The 21241-nt window shown below is 43.9% G+C and overlaps 1 protein-coding gene across 1 annotated transcript; it reads right to left on the reverse strand.

The window, feature by feature from the left end:
• Positions 1-18199: 18199 nt before the first annotated feature.
• LOC142765842 (uncharacterized) lies at positions 18200-20096 on the reverse strand. The gene is made up of 2 exons (XM_075867645.1): positions 20009-20096; positions 18200-18498 (listed from the first exon to the last, which is right to left on the reverse strand). The coding sequence occupies exons 1-2, from the start codon at positions 20094-20096 to the stop codon at positions 18200-18202; spliced, it is 387 nt and encodes a 128-aa protein (XP_075723760.1).
• Between the last annotated feature and the right edge of the window lie 1145 nt (positions 20097-21241).

Below are 21241 nucleotides of genomic sequence, written 5' to 3' on the forward strand. Positions count from 1 at the left end.
TAAATTCCGATTGTGGGCAAATCTAGTCAGGTTAGTATTCACTAGATTAGATGGAGGGATAATGGACACAGGAAGCAGATTGTTGATTTGCTTGTACAGTAATATTCCTAGTTTGTATTTGAAAGTATCACAGACCGTGAGGATGTTGTTGGCTTGTAGGAGTGCTATAGCATTACAGCGATGGTGACTATGGGTAAGTATTCTAATAGATTGATTTTGCATAGTTTGGAGGAAAACAAGATGACTACTGTAAGTATTGCCCCAGGATGTGATACAGTAATTAAGGTGAGAATGAATGAAAGCGTAGTACAATGAAAGTAATGTAGGTTGGGAAAATATATCACGGGCTTTAAGCAGAACACGTATGCCGTAAGCCATTTTTCGTCGTAGGAGAGCAATGTGCGAAAGAAATTTCAAGTTGCGGTCAAGTTGTATACCCAAGAAAGTGGCCTCCTCATCAGCTTCAATTGCAAATTGATTTATAAATATTGGCGGGATATGATTATGTTCACGTTGGTGAGAGTGAAAAACAACGAACTTAGTTTTGGTGGGATTGATTTGTAGCTTATTATGGAAACACCAAGCAGTCAAGCTTGAAAGATCATTATTTAATTTCTGTGTTAGAGATCGGAGGCATTTATCAGTGTTAATAATTGTTGTGTCATCTGCGTAAAGTAAGGACTCTGAAGTGGTAAGCGAAGTTGGTAGGTCATTGATATAGATTATGAAGAGAAGTGGGCCGAGGATAGAACCTTGAGGGACTCCAATATTTGTTACCTTCGGTGTAGATTGAAAACCTGACAGACTTACAACTTGACTTCTATTGAGTAGGTAATTTTTTATTAACATTAGTGCAGGACCAGTTACGCCAATGGCTTCAAGCTTCAAGAAAAGAATGTAGTGGTTGATAGTGTCGAATGCTTTGGTAAAATCAATGAAAACAGAACCTGCATATAAGCCCTTATCTATTGCTCTCTTTAGCTTTTCGGTTAAAGATAACAGAGCGAGTTCAGTAGAATAGTCTTGACGAAAACCAAATTGCGAAAGTGAAAGAACCTGAAATTTATGGAGGTATTTGGACAGGCGATTTTCGAGCAATTTTTCGAATACTTTGCTAAAGAAAGGTATGATGCAAATGGGTCGATAATTAAATATTTGTGTACGGTCCCCTTTTTTAAGCACAGGAACAACTTTGCCACTTTTCAATTCTACAGGGAAAATACCAGTTTTGAAAGCTAAGTTAATTATGGATGATAAAATATCAGAAACAGCATGTGCAATTATTTTTACGTTTGTTGGGGAAATACCATCAGGGCCAGCACTTGTTGTGTTCAGGTTTCGAATGACATCATGTACTTCCTGACATGTGGTAGGAAATAAGAAGAATGATTGTGGCAGACGAGAAAGGGGAAGCTGATAATCAGCATCAGGGATGACGTCAGTGTTAAAGAAGTAGTCACTGAAAGCTTCAGCAATCTCTAACGGGCTATCATACTTAACATTTTTATAATTAATGGTGGTGATGCTAGAGAGACAGCCCTTCCTGTTCAAAAAAGAGTTGACAATTTCCCACTTTTTCTTTATGTTTGAACCAGCTTCATTAACCTTTCGTTCATAATATTGTTTTTTAGCATTTTTCAGTTGTAATGTAAGGGTGTTGCAAAGTCTTTTGTAACGTGCAATCAGGTTTGTATTAAAAGGTTTTCGTTTTGTTTTTCTATAAAGGTTCTCTTTGGCTCTTAGCTGCTTCAATAACTTTTCAGTAATCCAAGGGTTCTGAGGACTGGCGTAAACTTTTTTACATTTATAAACCTGAGTATGGCGCTGAATATAGGACAATAATATGGATGAAAATTCTGTGTAGGCCATTTGTGGATCATCTAAGCATATTAGTGAGGACCAGTCAGTGGACATAACATCGTGAATGAACGACTCCCTGTCTAGAAGTTGCCTAATGAAAAATATGCTAGTTGGCGTAGCGTGGCAGTTGAAGCGCACGAAAATCGGGTAATGGTCACTGATGTCGACCTTAAGAACCCCTGCATCCGGTGCTACAGATAAGTTAGAGAGTGCATGATCGATCAGGGTACTTCCGTTATTGATGCAGCGCGTGGGAATGGATATTAAACATTCGTAGCCAAAACTCTGGTAAACACTGGAGTAGTTCAAAGAACTAGGAGAAGAAAGGTCAAGCAAATTAATATTAAAGTCACCCATGATCACTACATTTGCGTGATTGAGAGCCAATGTGTGCATTACGTTTTGGAGGGCTTCACAGAAATTTTTCACTGATGAAGATGGGGATCGATAAATGCACCCAAAGATGAAGCTCTTGTTGTCAAGTTTAAGAAAATCGTAGTTAAGTTGAACCCAAACACTTTCGCAATCAATGACATCTAACTCTATGTCGTATCGTCGATTATAGTGTACGTTCGACTTGATATAAACAGCAACGCCACCATGATTGTTGTTTGCTCTATGCGAATATTCAGACTTATACGAAGGAAGATCAAATAGATTTTTGTCGTCATCGTTAAGCCAGGTTTCAGAGATACCGATAAGTGAAAAAGGGTTGTCAAGAGCGGATAAAAGAAGTTGTATATCGTCGAAATGCTTCCGGATGCTTCTTGCATTAATATGAATCGCTGAGTGGAACGTAGGCGAAAGAAACCTGTTAAGATTGTCTGTAGAAAAATAAGCAGCCATAGGTGAATCGACCTAAGTGACACAAAGGAGTAAATCAGAATTTATAGTGAATTTCTAACAGATTTTGGATAGGTCGGCTTCACAAGTGATGCGGAGCACCTTACTCTCTGTAGTCCGTCTGGCCTTTATCTGACAGTTGTCTGTCCACAAGAACTTCCAGTTGTTGGACTTCTTTAGAATCAATCACAATGATGTCAAATAACCTTTATTTGCGCGAAAAAGGGGAGGTATGTGAATAAGAAAAAAAAGAGGCAGATATTCTTCACACTAGGCGCGACAGAGGGGTACAAACACGTACGCGGAACGCCTGCCAGCCATCCGCCCGGGAAGATTGGTCGACGCCAGCGCCACCGCGTCATTCCACGCCGAAACCGCCGCTCCCAGGCAGCTGCTCGCGCCACTCAAAAGCTTCTAGTACACTCTAGCTCCATGCTAATATTGTTATTTTATTGATTGATATGTGGGGTTTAACGTCCCAAAACCACCATATGATTACGAGAGACGCCGTAGTGGAGGGCTCCGGAAATTTCGACCACCTGGGGTTCTTTAACGTGCACCCAAATCTGAATACACGGGCCTACAACATTTCCGCCTCCATCGGAAATGCAGCCACCGCAGCCGGGATTCAAACCCGCGACGTGTGGGTCAGCAGCCGAGTACCTTAGCCACTAGACCACCGCGGCGGGGCAATATTGTTATTTCCGTTATGAATGATGTGATAAATGACTCATCGCTTGAGAGGTTAGATTTCATTTTCCTGCGTTTCCAAAACAGGGTATTTCTTAGTTTTTTCTACCCGGCAGTGTATTTTACAGGAAAGTGATCAGAAAAGGAAATATAGATAACGTTATAAATTCTACACTGCGCTGTCGTATCCATAGTAACGTAAAGTCAGTCTGATAGGGCATTACTTATGCCATGAAAGTTGGCATACTTTCCATCTCGGGATCTATACAGGAACACTGCTACATCTACTATTTCGTATTTATTATTCAACTCTGCCAGGACATCACTGCTCTTCTCTTTAACGTCGCGACTGCTTGATCTATCATTTCACAGTCGAAAACCCCCGAGATCAAGGCTTCCCTAGCGTACACATAGGTTGTCGGAGATTGGAAAAAAAATAGTTATTTTCTGGCAAATTCTTGGAGCGTAAACACATAAAATGTGACTTTCAGTGTCACAATAAACAACACTACACCATACGAGCCGGCCTGATGAGCCCGAAAATACATCTTTTACGACTAATCTTTGACGTTTTCTATTAAAGATAACACATGCCCTAGATGTACCTATAGCATGGCTCACAGTCGCAAAATACCACGACATAAAATTAAGCACCAAGCTCCCAGTCTCCTCCTCTCCTTTAACATTCGTCTCCTGCGTTGCAAATACATCCATTTTTTTTCCCAACAGCAATCGATACACTTGGCTTTGCCTCTTCTTTCAACCTCAGCCTCTAAAGTTCAGAGTGGTGAAGCTAAATGACACTTGAGGCGCCTTTTACACCAAAAGGATGAGTTACGGCCGGAGCATGGCACTTACCTCGCACGTCTAGTGCTACGCTGGACGCCTCTGGGACCACTCGACCGGATGGTTTCACTGTAAAGTGGAAGTGATTTGTTACAGCTTTTTTTGTACGTGATACCACCAGCCCTTCTTCTAATGCTGGTGCGTCTGCCAGTCAGCGTCTTTGCCGGAGGTTCTTCCACGCTGCTTGCGCTGTTTCTGTCTCCCATCTTCGCAAGTTCTTCCAATGGTATTTTGACGTCTGGGAAGACACCGCATGTCTCAAAAACGCGGCAAGCGTTGCGCGAGTCTCCGTCCGTCTTCACGTCAAAACCGACGTTGCAAGAGGCGCCATTGACTACTTGACCCTGCTTCAACGCAAGGGCAGACGTTCCGGTGACTTCACAGCTTGCCGCTGTCACTGTATTGTAAGCCGTCTGGGTTGATACAGCTGCAGAACCTGGTCATATGTCCACAAGTGCTGGTGTAGGTTCACCTAAAGATGTTGCAAATTCCCAGTTCAAATTTGCTGCGACCTGATCTCCGCAACTTTGAGCCGCGTCTTCTGCTTCCGTCACGTCAATAGTATGTTCCGTTGCATCCTCGGCCTCCGCTGACCCGGTCACTGAGGCGTACAAACGGGCGCACTCCACGTTCATGAGCCCGAACCACCGCCAGCTTGCGCATCGTGGCACCGTACACTCGTGACGCACATGTCTTGTGCCGCTGCATGCAACGCAGGCATTTCAGAGGCTGACCGGGGGCTACCACTAGGGCTAATTTACCGGCAACTCGTATCTGAAGAAGCAAGTCCTCCACTTTCATACCGCTTTTCAGCCTAATGAAAACAGTGCGGGTCATCACATTCTTCTGACTTACTCCTTCCCACGCCAGTGTTCTTCCCATTCTTCACACTTACTTCTTCCCCACTAACTCTTTCCCCAACGTCGTGCCCCACGAAGCCGTGTAACAGCCAGTGAAGCCACAGCCTCACCTGCTGCTCCAGTGGGTCGATAACAAGGCAGCGGCGTCCCTTAACCTGGAGTTCTTTCAGTTCAGTCAACTTCTTCGTCACCTCCTGGCTGGTAAAGGTGACGGCCCACACATGGTTGATCTAGTAGTTGCCCAATGCTATTACGTCGGAAACCAGTCGTTCCTTGGCCAGCTCATACCGGAAGTCTTTGACCTTGAAAGGTCTCACTCAAATATCACCTTGCAAAAACACTGTGTTCAAAACAACACGTCCTGTTGGCAGATCCCGCAAAGTTATCTCAAAATTCTTGTCACTTTCATCTGTAATCCTGTTTCCGCTGCCACCAAGAACCACCTTCACTTCTCCGTAGAAGCCAATGATGCCTGTGCCCGACGCGTGCGAGTGCCGGCGAAAGAGTGAATGAGCCACGCCAATTTTTGGACCTCCTTTCAAAACAGGCCATAAGAAGGCTTGATGACAGGAAAAGAATCGCAGTAGTATGAGTAATAAAGTGCTTTCGAGCCTCCAAGGAACAGCCAGGCGTCACAGGAAGCGAATGGCCTAACGAATGGTTCATCAAATGAGTGAACATCGAGCAAACATCAGAACGAACGGAAGTTACGTCAGGTGTACCACAGAGCAGTGCCTTTGAAAAAATTCGAAAACTAGTTCTTGATCCAGGCTTCCCGGAAGCGCATACCCAATCCAGACATATTTGTTCATCAGTCACTGCTGAAAAAATTTAACCAAATTCCTAACAAGTGTCTGGCGGATACTACGCTTCTTCAAAGGATGACGAAGGATAGCGTTGTGAATGAGGGCCTATTACACAAAATTTATCAATAGTATTCGCGTAGTGGGTACCGAGCAGTTTGCTTGTAGCATTTAAAATAGTGTTTAGTGAAGGCTTTGAAAGGCCGCTCTTCAAGCTTTCGCTGTGACTGTGCAGCGCGTTTTGCGTAGGCCTGGGAATTTTTCTTGACAATTGAAGTAAACTTAAGCTGCCCTCTTTGAAATGTGAAGCTTTTTCAGCAAACTTCGGCGACTTTGCACGTATCTATCTATCTATCTATCTATCTATCTATCTATCTATCTATCTATCTATCTATCTATCTATCTATCTATCTATCTATCTATCTATCTATCTATCTATCTATCTATACAGCCGCCTACGACTTTTAGCTCTCCTGGCCGTTTTGATAATGGTATCGATACAAAAAAATTGGTATGGCATAACATGACCTATGGAGAAGAAATTTGACTAGTCATAACATGAGAATCGTCACATGGATCTCATGAATGTCATGGTGTACATTTCGTAGTCCTGCAGCTCTTGCGGTGGTTTCGTTCACACGGCGTGTTGCTAAACTGGTATGGTATGACATGATTGAATGGCGAACAAAAGCGACAGAACCTAACATGAAAATCATGACATGCGTGTCTTGTAACAACATGACTGCATGCTAAGGCCATGATGCGCTCGCTGGCATTTCGCTAGCGTCACAGATAATAAATTTGGTATTACGGTACATGAATAGATGACGAAGCCCCGTCACGGTGGTCTAGTGGCTAAGGTACTCGGCTGCTGACCCGCAGGTCGCGAGATCAAATCCCGGCTGTGGCGGCTGCATTTCTGAAGGAGGCGGAAATGTTGTAGGCCAGTGTACTCAGATTTAGGTGCACGTTAAAGAACCCCAGGTGGTCGAAATTTCCGGAGCCCTCCACTACGGCGTCTCTCATAATCATATGGTGGTTTCGGGACGTTAAACCCCACAAATCAATAAATGAATAGATGACGAAAGTATGTGGCTGGTACAAACATGATAATCATCAGATGCGTGCCATGTAACAACATGACTACATGCCACGCTCATGATGCGCGGTCGGCCAAATTGCTAGCTTCACTTATACCAAATTTAGTATTACGGGACGTGAATAGATGACCAAGGTATGATACTGCTGCAAACATGATAATCACGACGTGCGTGTCATGTAACAACATCACTACATGCCACATTCATGATGCGCTCGTGGCTGTTTCGCTAGTTTTACATAAGCCAAATTTGGTATTACGTGACGTCAATAGATAACGAAGGTATGTGACTGCTGCAAACATGATAATCACGACGTGCGTGTCATGTAACAACATCACTACATGCCACAATCATGTTGAGCTCGTCGCTGTTTCGCTATTTTTACATAAGACAAATTTGGTATTACGTGACGTCAATAGATGACGAATGTATGTGACTGGTGCAAACATGATAATCATGAGACGCGTGTCATGTCAGGACATGACTACATGCCACAGTCAAGGCGCCAATACATTTCAACGTGTTGCGGTGCGTGTGCTCGCCGGCGTTCATTTCGTCGCGTCACGTCGGCGATGCCACGCCAGGCGCCGCCGGTCCTGCCTTAGTGTTTCTTTGACGCATGCGCGTTCAGTGCGTTTGGCGTTCCTCTGTCACGAAAAGAGGAAGGCGCAGTGTTGTCTGGGTAACGCATTGGCACAAAATGCAGCATGCCGCATTTTGCGACGGTTGCCGTCGGGCAGCGCCGACGGACGCTGGTTGCGCATGGTGTCAATGTATGGAGTGCTCGCGTTTTGCTAACGTGGCATCGCTGTGCCGAGTGTGCGCGAGCATCAACGCTACATCGTAGTATATAGGGCCCTTCATGATGCACTCGTGCCCGTTTTGCTAGCTCCACATATACCAAATTTGGTGTTACGTGACATCAATGAATGACGAAATATATGACTGATGCAAACATTATACTCCTGACACGCGTGTCATGTATGAACATGACAGCATACCATGCTCATTGCGTGCTCGCGTCGTTTCGCTATCTGGACATATACTAAATTTGGTATCACGTGACGTAAATAAATGACGAAGGTAAACAGCGCACCCAAACATGATAATCATCACACGGAAACCCTGTACGGCATCATTTACCTCCACTTCGTAAGGTTGTGTTGATATTTAAGTGACATATCAATTTTTCTCACAAGTGCTTCGCAAATCATCGATTCCCACTGTACGTAGGATCTGCCAATTTTTCTAATATGTTCTCTAGTACAGTAATGACCGCAATTATAAAAAAAAAACGTTGTTTGTTAGATTGTTAGCAAGGATTACGATGTTTTATTTTAAACCCATTTTTCCAAGTAGTGAAAAAAAAGAGCAGAAATGGCGAATTTGCTGCTTCAGGATGAACTACTAATTTTTATCAGGAACGTTTTTTGAGAATGCCCCTATTGATACGGTAGAAATAAAAAGGCGGATGAATGAATACAGGTTAAAGAAGCTGATTTCGGTAAACAAGCTTGCACTGAAAGTATGAATGGAAGCTGGTCATTACTACAACATTGTTATATTCAGTTAGGAGTGCTGGTGACTTAGTGAAATATTCAAAGTGTAACAAAGCGGCGTGTTTGATGAGGACGCAAATGGAAGTACAGAATGACGGATGCTCTCTTTCAAGTAGGAATTCTTGGTGGAAAAATTTATACTTCAGGTACAGCTTTTCCTCGGAGAAATGCCTTCTGTTGTTAGAAAATGCTTGATGGCTTCCCCATTTTCAAGGTATTCAGTAATGAAGTAGCTAAGGGATAAATAATAGGCTGACCAGTCTTCAACATTTAGGATACTGATCAAACTCCTCACTTATTGCCTTGTCTATCTTACTTCTAGGTGGATGACACAAAAATTACAACTTCGTGCACCTAAATTGATAGTTTTACTTGTAAGACAAGAAGCGTCTTGAAAATTTGGTTCACTGATGTCCTCAAAATTCTTTGTTCATTAACCGCACTAAAGTGGTTTTCTTGCTATATCATCCCATGCATCAATGGTCATTAAAGTTCCGTTTGTAGTGGTCAATAATTATTCCATCGAAGCTTTCAGTGATTTTTATTCGTTTTCTTAGAGCGATGCTTGTTTCAACCTTAAAGTACACTTCCCATGTTTCACACCCAGAGCAAAAAGCTCCCTATGGTATTAGCATTCTCATCAAGGCACGCCCACACTTTCGTCTGAATACCTTGCATTATCTTTACTATGCCTTCGTTCACAGTCACTTCGTCTACCGCATTGCGCCCAGGTGTAATACATTTTGCGCTCATCGGGCATCTGTGCAATATGTTCACAACCAGGCTATTCGCATTATCATAGTTCAGTCACCACGATTTAGTACATCGAACAAGAGCATCGTATTCTAACCATTCAGGAGTTATTCTATTTTAACACGGGAATCTTTACAAATAATTATCTCCACTCAAACATACCATTCATAGTTTTTAATAAAAAATTAACTCATGAATCAAAACACACATCAATTTGCGTCAAATAGTATCTTCTTTTTACCTAAAGTTACAACTAAGTATCGCATATTCACAGTGATTCCAGTCTGAAACGGTATTCAGAGTGACAGAAAAATGTCTCCGAGTGTCATTAGTTGCAAAAAACACTTTTTATACAGCGTCTAAATATTTTTCTTTCAATCTATGCTTTTCAAAAGAAACTGTTTTGTCTATTATGTTTGTTTTTTTTTGTTACACCGAAATTGCTTATATTCATGTGGCTGAAATTGCTGCCGGTTTGTGGCATAGCCTTTTATCTTTTTTATTGCCCTTGAATTTTCACAAGTTAAATCTCGCAAAGCAGTATTTCAATCATGACTGTTTTATTGTTGCCGCATTTTACCCTTTGGACATGAGTGTTGCGTTGTAATTTGTATTAACCTGATTTGTATTGTTCTCTTGTGATCGGACATGTATTTCAGTGTACTTGTATATTCTGTTTTAATTCATTTGCTGTCAAATGGTACTGATCTGTTGAAACTTATTCTTTTCTGTTTGCTATTCACTTTGATTGTTTAATTTTTCTTTGTTTAACGAGCACAGGAGGTCCCCTTGCAGTTTAGAGCCTTGGGACCTGAATAATATTTGTGCTATGTATTACCTTCTTCTGATTCAATAAAATGATTTCTTCGTAAAACGCCATGACTCCTTGAGTCCTTTGTCTGGATTCACAAATCCTCATTTGGAGATGTTATGATGTTCATTGAAGACTTCAGTCGATTCATGACCAAGAAAGCGCACAATCACTGGTTTACGAATGTCCCTCTATAGACTAGCACAGCGCTCTTCTACCCCGGAAAACGGTGTGTTACCACCCTCTTTTCTGGTTCTCTGAGAACTTGCCGGAAGTATCGTAAAGAATTGGTTTGTTTCGTAGCGCCTTTATAATCGCACATAAGCGCTGCTGCTTTATGAATGACTTGAGACGTCGGGAGAGATGACATGCTTGACGAGAAATGGAAGCAATTTATTATTTCATCATTGTAGTAGCTCACAACATTCTTTAAAATAAATATTAGGCTAATGGGATGTCATCCCTCTTTCATAGTTCAAGAATATTTTGGAAGTTTAACAGAACGTACCTGTGGCATGCAAAGTCTTGTCCACACATATTTTATGGCAGATATGTGGTGCCCCAACACTGGCCAAATTTCTGAGTTACTCGTGGGACTGTTCTCCCAAGCATGCTGAAAAGACGTTCCAAACGTGATATCAGCAGTTTCACATGGTATCGATGACTGCAAGTATCACGTTTGAAATGCATAAGCGCTTGAAACCTCCATAAAGTTGATAAATAAGCTTACTTCTTCACGAATTCAAGAGCAGTAATTTTTGACGCTAGGAGTGCCACACACTGTGCTGTGTAACTTGACCTGAGAATCCAGAACCACATACGATGCGCACTAGTTATCCAGTTTTTAAGGCGTCGCATAAGCCGCCAAAATTTTTGCTTTTCATTGCTTATGACAAGGTTCTGTAGGCAATACGAGCTGCCGAGACTTAATTCATGAGTTACCAAGTGTGGCTTATTCTTTGATATTAGAGTGCCCATGGTTTCTCGAAATCAGCAAAACGACACTTCCGGAGTCGTACACTTCATTCAACAAGAAAATAAATTGTGAGCCAACGATGTGATAAGACACTACCGGTACGGGACATTCACCATGAAAGGAAAAACAAATACTAATAAGCATAGGGCGAACGAACGTAGCACAAACAACATTCCAATTCATTGTGAACCGCGCTTTTTCTATCGTGGGACTCTGAGAAAAGTTACCTCGAAGAGAATACTTTCTTTATCCTTTTTTTCGCCTTGAACTTTCATGTTGAAGTAGCATTCTATTAATCCAGAAAAAAATATCACACTATACTAAATGCTCATCTCATTCTAAGATAATAACGTGTAATGGCAACCAAACCTTCTCTCCGACCACCACGTCTTGCTAAAACCGCATTAATGCACCTTTGTTCCCACTAATCCTCTAGTTAGCGCCCGATCTAGCACAGAGACTCGGTTGGTTATAGTCCAGAAAATATAGTGGATTTGATAGAAGGAAAATTCACCACCCTCTGGTGGTAGCACGAAGGCCGCAGGAAATACAGGCAGATTTCTGAGAATGAAAACTGCTTAGTTGCGTGAAGATCCGCTCTGGTCTCAAAATCAAACCCAAACCAAACGTCTTTTTAGTTAGGTCACTCTATGGAACAAGGAAGCAAGCAATTGCCAGTGCGATGGCGATTTAATCGAACAACTCCTCGTGAAGTTATGCTTAATATTATGTGTGACAAGTTGTGTGGCAAAGAAGTACCACGGATTTACACAAGGTGGCAGAGCAGTTAAGGAAATGAAACTGACAAGTACCCTTCCATTGCACCAAACCTCTAAAATATATATATGGGTTGCTTTCTGGCTTTGTGGTGCGAACGGTTGGTTGTCCATTTCATTTTTCTAACCCTCCCTCAGCCATGTGGGATTCGGAAGAGCTGGTTTGCAAAACGGAAAAAAATGCAAAGGTGGATTAGCCTAAACATTACTCCAATATGTTTTTTTCATTCATAGTGTAATCGCATACCCTTGAATGCGGGTCAAATAATATAAACCACATAAAGCATTACCTCAAAATACAACTTGTCTTCCGCTTTCCGTGCATATTTATTTGATAAGAAACCATGAGAGGCGTCTTGTTTAGACTCAAATAATATCTCACAAAAGGAGTCATCAAAGAAATAGTAAATAGAACAAAATACTGCCAACTTGACGAAAATGGTGTTACAACGTTGCATGCTACTCATCACTTCCAGGATGAATCCTGCCTCTGTGCTTTGAAGCTTAAAATCTAGCTTTGATCAAGATTAGCAGGCCTGCACTTCAACAGAGTGGCGCCCATGTAATAGTTAAATGCACGTGTTTTCACATAGACTGAACATGGAGTCTACGATGGTAAATTTCCAACTTTGTCTGTCGATTACAAGCCGTGTGATTTGTAATAGGCTTTTTCGTGCAAAATATCAAATTATACTCAGCTCCACAGTAAAATATGTTTAATGTTCCTGGCTTTCTAGTAATACCACAACCTACATGTCGGGGAAATTGTAAAAAAAGCATGTTATGTACCTGCTGCTGTGTGGAAAACAGAGCGTCCAAAGCAGTGGGGTACAGCATGGGAGGAAAATTGGGGTTGTAGGAACATCAAACCAGGAAATTACATCATCTCTCCTTGTGAATGCTTAATATCTGATCACCACCAGCCCCATTTTTCGCCTGATGTGAGTGATGACAAATTTTTCTTGGCAAAACAGTTATACTAGTGCTTTGTAGTCGAGTCGTGCCGCTTCGTAATGAAGTAAGTAATATTATAACAACTGGTCACTGACACAAGTTCATGCATAGAAGCAACGAGTATCCAAGTAACCTCATATTCATCGTGGTACAAGCACAGTACTTGTGCTTGCAGTAGAAGCACATATATTCTCAGTTACTTACAGCTAGTACTTCTAAGGACCATTCGGCACACCAAAACTATGATTACAGAAATACGACATGGCCATTGGGGCAGTGAGGATATGTGTTTCTAGACGCACCGAACTTAAATACTTCATGCTAGTGAATAGCACCTTCTTCAAGAAAAGGGTAATAATAAATAGAGGAGAAAACTAACTTTCGCATTCCGACCGCAAAAGGCAAAATTCCTCAACTGTTCTAGGAGTCATCGGTGGCAGGTCGCGATCGCTTCTTTCTGGGACCATCGAGTTCCACACTTGGGCGCCATTGATGCCTCACCGATTTGTTCTGGTGAGTCAGGAACCTGTGATGCGTAGTAAACAGGCACTTCCACTTCATCGTCCTCACCAGCCGTATTTGTTCCGCTGAGTAGGTCCGAGAATGCAATTTGTAATCCACGGGCCCATTGAAGCTATCCGAGTATGCCCTTGCACCACTGGCTGTGCAATTACCCTTTTTTTCGGTTCGATGGCTGTTATGTGCATCAATGACTTTATTGTCTGCTCGATGGCGGTGATATTCACCAAACAATAACAAGGTATGCCGGGTAGGAATGTCAAGACTCCAAATAAAAAGAAACACAGTAAAGTATCTTTATGTATATAAAGTTAACGAAAGAGTGTCTTGGGCGTATTGTTGATTCAGTGACTACGTGAAGATAAAAAAAACTAACTGATTATGTTTCACGCTAACCCGTGCATCGATTAAGAGTGGCTTCACTTCAAGAAATAGAAAAATGATTAAAGACTTTCTTAGATTGAGTTCGTTACAGACAAATATTTCCAATAAAACCACCACTTTTGTGCCACTAGAGTTGAATTTGTCGCATATACATATATGCTGTGAAACGACACTCTAAAAAAAGATATATTCATGCAAGAAACCCAATTCTCAGCGCAATAAAAACACCAAAAGTATAATGGCTGTTATTTTTAGTGCGTGATGCATTCGTCTGTGAACGGCAGGCTCTGATGAATAATATTATATGAACTAATATCGAAAATTCACTAATATGATGTAAAAACGAAACCATCTTGCTGATGTTGGATTCGCATACACAGCACGATTTTTCTACCGAGGCCTTGAGCTTGTCACGTTTATTACACTTAAGAAATAGTTAATTGCTTTGCCACTCGAAAGCTGCACCTCCGTAGCTTGCAATTCGCATTCTAGTCTTTCTGAAAAATAGGAGCCAGCACCATATTTTTTCCTATCATGCACTTCACCCGGAAGCTCTGGCTGCAATCAATTGAACAGTAGCCAAAAATGGACACAACCACGTGCCAGCTAAACATACTGCAAGAAATGACAGCTACAGTGATATTCGAATTTATCGAACTTCGGTGAATTGAATTCTCATTGACAGGGACCTATTTACTAACACCACTGTGCTTTAACGTCTGTGCATTGAGATGTTTGTGTCTACATTGATACAAAATAGTCCGGGAACTAATACATTGAACATAGCGCATTACGAAATGTTCAAATAAGTTGGATTCTCTGATGAGCTGCTGCTTTTGCCTCACAGAGGTGGACCTTCAAACCTGTATTTAAGAAAATGATGGCCCGTCCTTTTCTTCTGTGTTTCATTTGTTTGTGCGCTACCCAACAATGGAGATGTTTCAAATCACCTTTATTTTTAATCCTACCACACACTGAATCATCAGTGTTAGGAGAGCGTTCCGCACAGAGAGTCGAGAGTACCGCTTTCTTCCATGACGCCACGTCGTCTCGCCCGTCGGCCAGTCGTGCTTTCTACGACAGTGGTATGGTGAAATGTGAACAAGGCTTGATTTTTCTTGTCTGTTGGATCTTATGACATTTCAAGTCTCATGTTTGTAGTTTCAAGCACCAGTATTGGTAATTTTTGCGTTTATCTGAGCAGCCAGAATTAACTACACATCACTCAACACTACAAATATCAGACTAGAAAAAACACTGTAGGCTTCTTTTATTGTCGCATTCGTAGCTGCGAAGAATCTGAGTAACAAACGCCCTACCGGGCTTGAAATGAATGAGCAAGTAGGAGACAAAATGTGCACAGACATTGGTTTAATAAAGAATTTCAAGGTGAAATAAATTAAGTGAATGCTGGAGAGGTGTGATTTCTAAAGTTCGTTTTAACCATGAAAGTCTCTTCGTAGAGCATACACAATATTGTTTATTAGAGGAGTAGTGACATATAGAAAGTCTTTAACCGATGTTTTAAGGTCTACTATATTTCTAAATATTGATATTGGAACTGAAACCTAAGTTTCATTTTAGGCATGGCAGTACAAGCAAGATATTGAGCTAAAATCTCTAACAGTTGACGTCTGCGTATCGATGACAGTGGTTTTGCATGCAGAAGCGAGCCGTTGATGAACTATCTATAAGGTGAATGAAAATACTTCAATTGTTATCTCTCACCTAGACTCCTCCACCTTTCTTTTAGCTGGAATAGCAGGTGTGGCCGAAAACCGCGCATGCACAAAAAATTTTTTGTATGTATTTCACTTTACAACGCAATGTACTATTGAAAATTATGGTTGCATCTTAGTTGTATTGATCGCTTTTGCGCCCAGTTTTCAAACTCACCTTTTTCCTTTCTCTTAATCAGTTATCGGCAAAAAATTGTTAATCGTTTTGTTGTTACTCAAATCACACACCTGTTCTGCCACACGAGCTTCCTTTAGAACATACTTTACGAACGCCTTTAGTACGACGGCATTACCTTTCTGGCGACAGTAACAGTCTTCCTGTAGTTCCCCTCTTTCAAGCCGCTTGGACAACTACTGTCGAGATATGCGTCCATAAATTAGCGCAATGAATGGTCTTCCCACCACTGCCAAAACGCATAGGCTAATTTACGTGATCTGCACGAAACTCCTTTTGTGCTTACAATCATCAGTTTCGGTAAACATGATGCTTGCATTCCATAGCAGCAAAACAATGGTGTGGGTGAGTTTGTTCATGATGAAGTTTTGGGGTGCGACGCTATGAAACACACCGACAGAGAAACACATAGAAGACTCGACCACCGCTGAATCACAGCTGGATACTAGAGAGGTAATAACACATTTTTAATGTGTGCACTCAAATGAGAAGTATATCTGGGCGAGCTTTGGATGCGCTGTCGCTGTTTTCGTGATTTCAACGCACGTATGTTCTTAAAAAATAAATAGATAGATAGTTAATTTTATTCGGGTACGGAAGAATCTTCACCCCGTTTTTATAGGGGCAAGACTGCGGGCCGCTCCCACGTTGGGACAGGGAGGCCAAGCCTCACTGCCGTATCGTAGGCCTTCTGGACAGCCCGAAGTTGGTCAAACCAGTCGTGGCTCGTGAGGAAAGCAGAGAAGGCTTCCTCCGTCAAGCCATGGATTGTGTGGTGCTGCTAAGAGGGGCACACCCAGAGCATATGCTTAAAGTCGCTAACCGTCACACAGTCGGGACACAGAGGGGAGACCTCTGGGTACCTACTGAAGGCGGAGAGCGTGGGATAGGACTTTGTCTGCAGAAGCCTGAGAGTCACGGCCTGGGGCCTCGTGAGATTTCGAAGTGGCAAGGGGAAAGCCCTGCGGCTCATCTGGTAGTGGCTAGTGATCTCGTTAAAGGTGGAGAGAATGTCCCTGAAGCGGGGCGGGTCAGCTTCCCGAAGGGTTGCACAAAGCCTGTCGCCGGTCCCAACCGGCACACCGGCTTGCCAGTGCCCGGCGCGGCCGGCAAGACTTCGCGCCTGGGCATGGGCCAACTTACTGACGTTGGCCAATCCCCCTACCTCAGCGCCTTCGTGCACCGGGAACCATGTAATGACGTGTTGAGTCAGCACCTTATCCTCAAGTGCCCTAGCAAATTCCTCACAAAGTGCCCCAGTTCAGAAAGCTCGAAGGGCTGATCTCGAGTCCGTAAATATCTCTTCTCTGTCCGACCTGATGATTGACAGTCTAATGGCCAGTTGCTCTGCCTTACAAGCTGACGACGTGCTGATTGACGCGGCTGATAATACGCATCCCTTTAGGCCCATAACGTTAGCAACAAAGCGATTGGAGTCACCTTCTAACTGGGCAGAGTCTACAAAACACGACTCTGCCTCATGCACATGCGCGCACCGCATAAGCACGGAGGCGCGAGCCGTCCTCCTGCCAGCGTTGAAAGTTGGATGCACGTTCCTCGGAATAGGGCAGACTGTAATAGCCTGTCGCACTTTATCCGAAAGCTGAATGGTCCTATGCTTTAAAGTCGTTAGACTGAGCCTGACCTTAGTCAGGATTTCCCTTCCATCCATCGTAGACGAGAGTCTGGAAATATGTGCGGTCTGCTGAGCTTCAATCACTTCTTTCAATGTGTTGTGTATCCCAAGTCTTGCTAGGTTCTCTGTGCGTGTGTGCATTGGGAGTCCGAGGACTTTCTTAATACACTTTCTTATCAGCGTGTTCAGCTTGGTAATCTCGTGTTTCTCCCATCTGTGCATGGGAGTGATATAATTCACATGGCTTATGAGGAACGCATGAAATAGCCTGAAGAGATTATCTTCCCTAAGCACCCATTTTTTATTGGAAACCCTTGCAATTCGTCTGAGTACTCCTTCAGCATGCCCTGTAAGCTTATCTATAGTACGCCCGTGCTGACCGTTAGCTTCAATAATCATGCCTAGCACCCGTAGAGAACGAACTCTGGGGATCTCGCACCCGGATGAAGTTCGTACCCTAATATCTGTCTCTTCGGGAGGCCTCCGACCTCTATCGTTTGGTCCCCTTCTAGTGGGACAATATAGGAGCAACTCTGATTTAGAAGGTGAGAGATGGAGGCCCATCTGACTAACGTGTTTCTCGACGCAATGCACTGCCGCTTGCAGTGCTTTTTCAACGCTGCCGTCCGACCCGCCAGAGCGCCAGAGGGCGATGTCGTCCGCATAGATTGCGGAGCCAATACTCTCTATTTGCTCAAGCTCAACTGCCAAGCCCTGCATCGCTACTTTAAACAAGAGGGGGGAAATAACCGACCCTTGTGGCGTACCTCGTTGCCCGAGATCGTAAGCCTTTGATGTTAGGTCACCCAATTTGATGGTGCCCTTCCTACCTCCGATAAAGAACTGCACAAATCTGTAAAACTTTTCTCCCAGGTCAAGGCGGGAGATCGAGTCTAGAATATGCATATGTGACACTTAGTAGAAGGCCTTTTTCAGATCGAGACCGAGAATGGCCCTCGTGTCTCGGATGTCTCTATTTATTATATCATGCTTGATGAGTAGCATGGCGTCCTGCGCAGAGATGTGAGCTCTGAAGCCTATCAAGTTGTTTTGAAAAAGATCCTCGTCATCAATGTGCTTAGAGAACCGATCATTTATCACATGCTCCACCACCTCGCCCAAGCAAGACGTGAGGGAGATTGGCCGGAGGTTCTCAGCCTCGGGGCTGCGCACAGGCTTGGGAATAAGAATCCCGGACGCAACCTTCCACTCATCTGGAAAGACATCCGATTGCCATATGCGGTTGATCTCTGCCGTTATGACCTTTATCGACCTGTCGTCTAAGTTGCGCAGCAGTTTGTTAGTTACGCCATCGGGTCCCGGGGCTGACCAGCCATTGAGCTTTTGTAGTGTTTCGCGAACGTCCGCCTCATGGAATGGCCTATCAAAGCGCAAGGCTGGTTTGCCCTCATATCGTGACCAGGCCAGCCCCGGAGATCCAGCATCGCCCGCCAGAGGAAGATACCTCCGTGCTAAGCGCGTGGATATTTCCTAATCCCCGTGGTGCTGCCTTTCCGCATGTGGAATTTTATCCACCACCCCATTCTGGCTGGTTTTGGTATTATTTCTATAGAGCAGGTGCTTGAGTAGGTTCCATTGCCCACCTATTCGCATCTGTCCATCCACCATGTTACACACCTCCTGCCAAAGCTGTCTCTCAAGTACTTGGCAATGTGTCATTATTTCTTGTTTAGCACGGCTACCCTCTTTCTAAGCCGGAGATTGAAATTCAGTGTTTTACACTGAGACAGCAGAGAATCCTTGGCCTCTAGTAGGTGTGCTAATCTGCTATCCATCTGATTAACATTGAGCTCGGTGTGTATCAACTTGGTCGCTTCTTCTACGTTCCCTCTGACACGGGCCATCCAATCTTGGAGGTTCTCCAATGATTCAGCCCCTTTTTCCTCCCTGATCTTCCGGAAGTGATGCCAGTCTATGTATTTGAATGTCCTGGGAGGCTTCCTGCCTACCTGCAACTCTGTGCTGACAATATAGTGATCACTTCTTAATTCTACTTCCAAGTTAGCCCAGGAAAATTCTCCGGCCAACACCACGAGTGTGAATTCGGAAGTCGAATCCTGTGACACAGAGTTGCCAATCCTAGTGGGAAAGTTGGAATCGATTATTTATGTGAGTCCAAGGTCCGCCATTGCCTGCCAGAGATTCGCGCCTTTGCGTGTGGTGTGTGGTTAACCCCAAGCCTGATGGTGGGCACTAAAGTCCCCGGGCACAACAATAGGGGCCCTGACACTGCCTGCTACAGAAACGGCCTTGGCCAACAACGAAGTGAAGCTATGCTGCCCCCCTCTAGGTGAACTGTACACGTTGTGGATAAATATGCAATTTTTGAGCTCGCCACTCGGGATAACCTCGCCAAAAAAGGTATTCAATTTTGCACCTACCCATGTTAAGTCATGCTCGATAAAAGTGCGTTTGTTAGAGACCAGGGTGGAGATCCCCTACCTTCCGGCCCTTTGTTTACGTATGATGTGTAGCCCGACAGAGAAACTGTATCCGTAATACCTCTTGTCATAAGATAATCTGTGGTCGCGATGCTCTCTATCTGAGGAACTGTTGTAAGGCCACCCTTTTTTGAGAGAAGCCCAAACAGTTCCATTGCCAGATCGTGAAGTTCAATATGCTGTTACTCCTAGCCGTCATTAGTGATGTCGGCTGATCCAGCCTGGGTGCTACCATAGATCGCCCCCAAGAAAGTAGCTTTACTCTTAACCAGCGACTTCATGCCCTTTTTGGCTCTCAGTTTGCTGAGCTCTTCTTCAAGCTTGGAAGTCCTAGCACCAAGAGATGCCATCGCTTCGGTCATTTGCTTAAGAGTCTCCCTAATTTCCACCAAAGAATCTGTGGTTTGCACCTAAAAATTGAGCTCCTCGTTCCTCATATGCTCAGTAGTGGCCTCTCTCTTTGCCGACCTAACCTCAGAATAAGTGTCTATTGGCATCTCAGCTAATGGCTACTCCCCTATATTCTCAACGGGCTCGTTCGGCCGCAACGGAGGAGCGGCATTCACTACCTTAGCTCCCTTGATTTCTGCTATTTCAGACTTGAAGTGTTCGACAATGCTTCTGAGAGTAGCATTCTCCTTTTGGATACTACTAACTTGCTCGAAGATAACGGACTGAGTCAGCACCCCCCTTTACCAGCGGTTGTGACGTCTTCTTGGCCTTGGTGGCCCACGGTCCCTTGTCAGCCCAAGGTGTTTTGGTGCGAATCGAAGAAGTCCTAGATAGGGATTTTACTTTGGAGGCTGATCGCCCTCTGGATCATGACCGGTCGCCCTTGGATCGGGAGCGACCGCGCTGTGTCGCCCTGGCACCCCCTGGCTTGTCCCTGTGCAATAGTGGAAACTCTTTTTCCGCGGCGTAGCCTCGCTGAAAACCCAGGTTGCAGTCTTGCCTCTGTCTTTCCTTTCTCCTGTGACGCACAACATGCCAGATCTGGAAGCCCTGCTTTTATTTTCTGTCTGCTGTTACGTGTGTACCTCCGCAAACTTTGCACATCGGCTTGCACTCGTGTTTCTCCGATGGGGATTTCTTGCCGCATCCCCTGCATATGACTTCATCTGGCGTAGGACTTATGCCAGCGTGATGTCCGACCTTGCCAAAGCGTAGGAAACATCCGTCTGCCTTCTGAACAATGTGCAGCGAAACATGCTCGCACAGCAAGTAACATGATTGGAAACTTTCAGTCCATCGAACAGACTCACCACCGCTTTCGAGTTTTTGATTCGCTTTGCTATAAGAGCCGTTGGGTACCTGTCATGAACAATCAGCGCCTGAAGTTTCACCAAGCCGATGTCAAGGTCTACTCCTCTACGACCCTTTTGCAAGTGCCGTCCGGGGCAGCCATATATGCATCGACTTCGTACTCCACACTGCCCAACGCAACGCTAGATAAGCTGGCTCACGCCCTGGCGTTCTTCTCCGTCGGAATGCTCAC

This window comes from Rhipicephalus microplus, chromosome 6 (assembly GCF_043290135.1).
Source record: "Rhipicephalus microplus isolate Deutch F79 chromosome 6, USDA_Rmic, whole genome shotgun sequence".
In the NCBI taxonomy this organism is placed as follows: domain Eukaryota; kingdom Metazoa; phylum Arthropoda; class Arachnida; order Ixodida; family Ixodidae; genus Rhipicephalus; species Rhipicephalus microplus.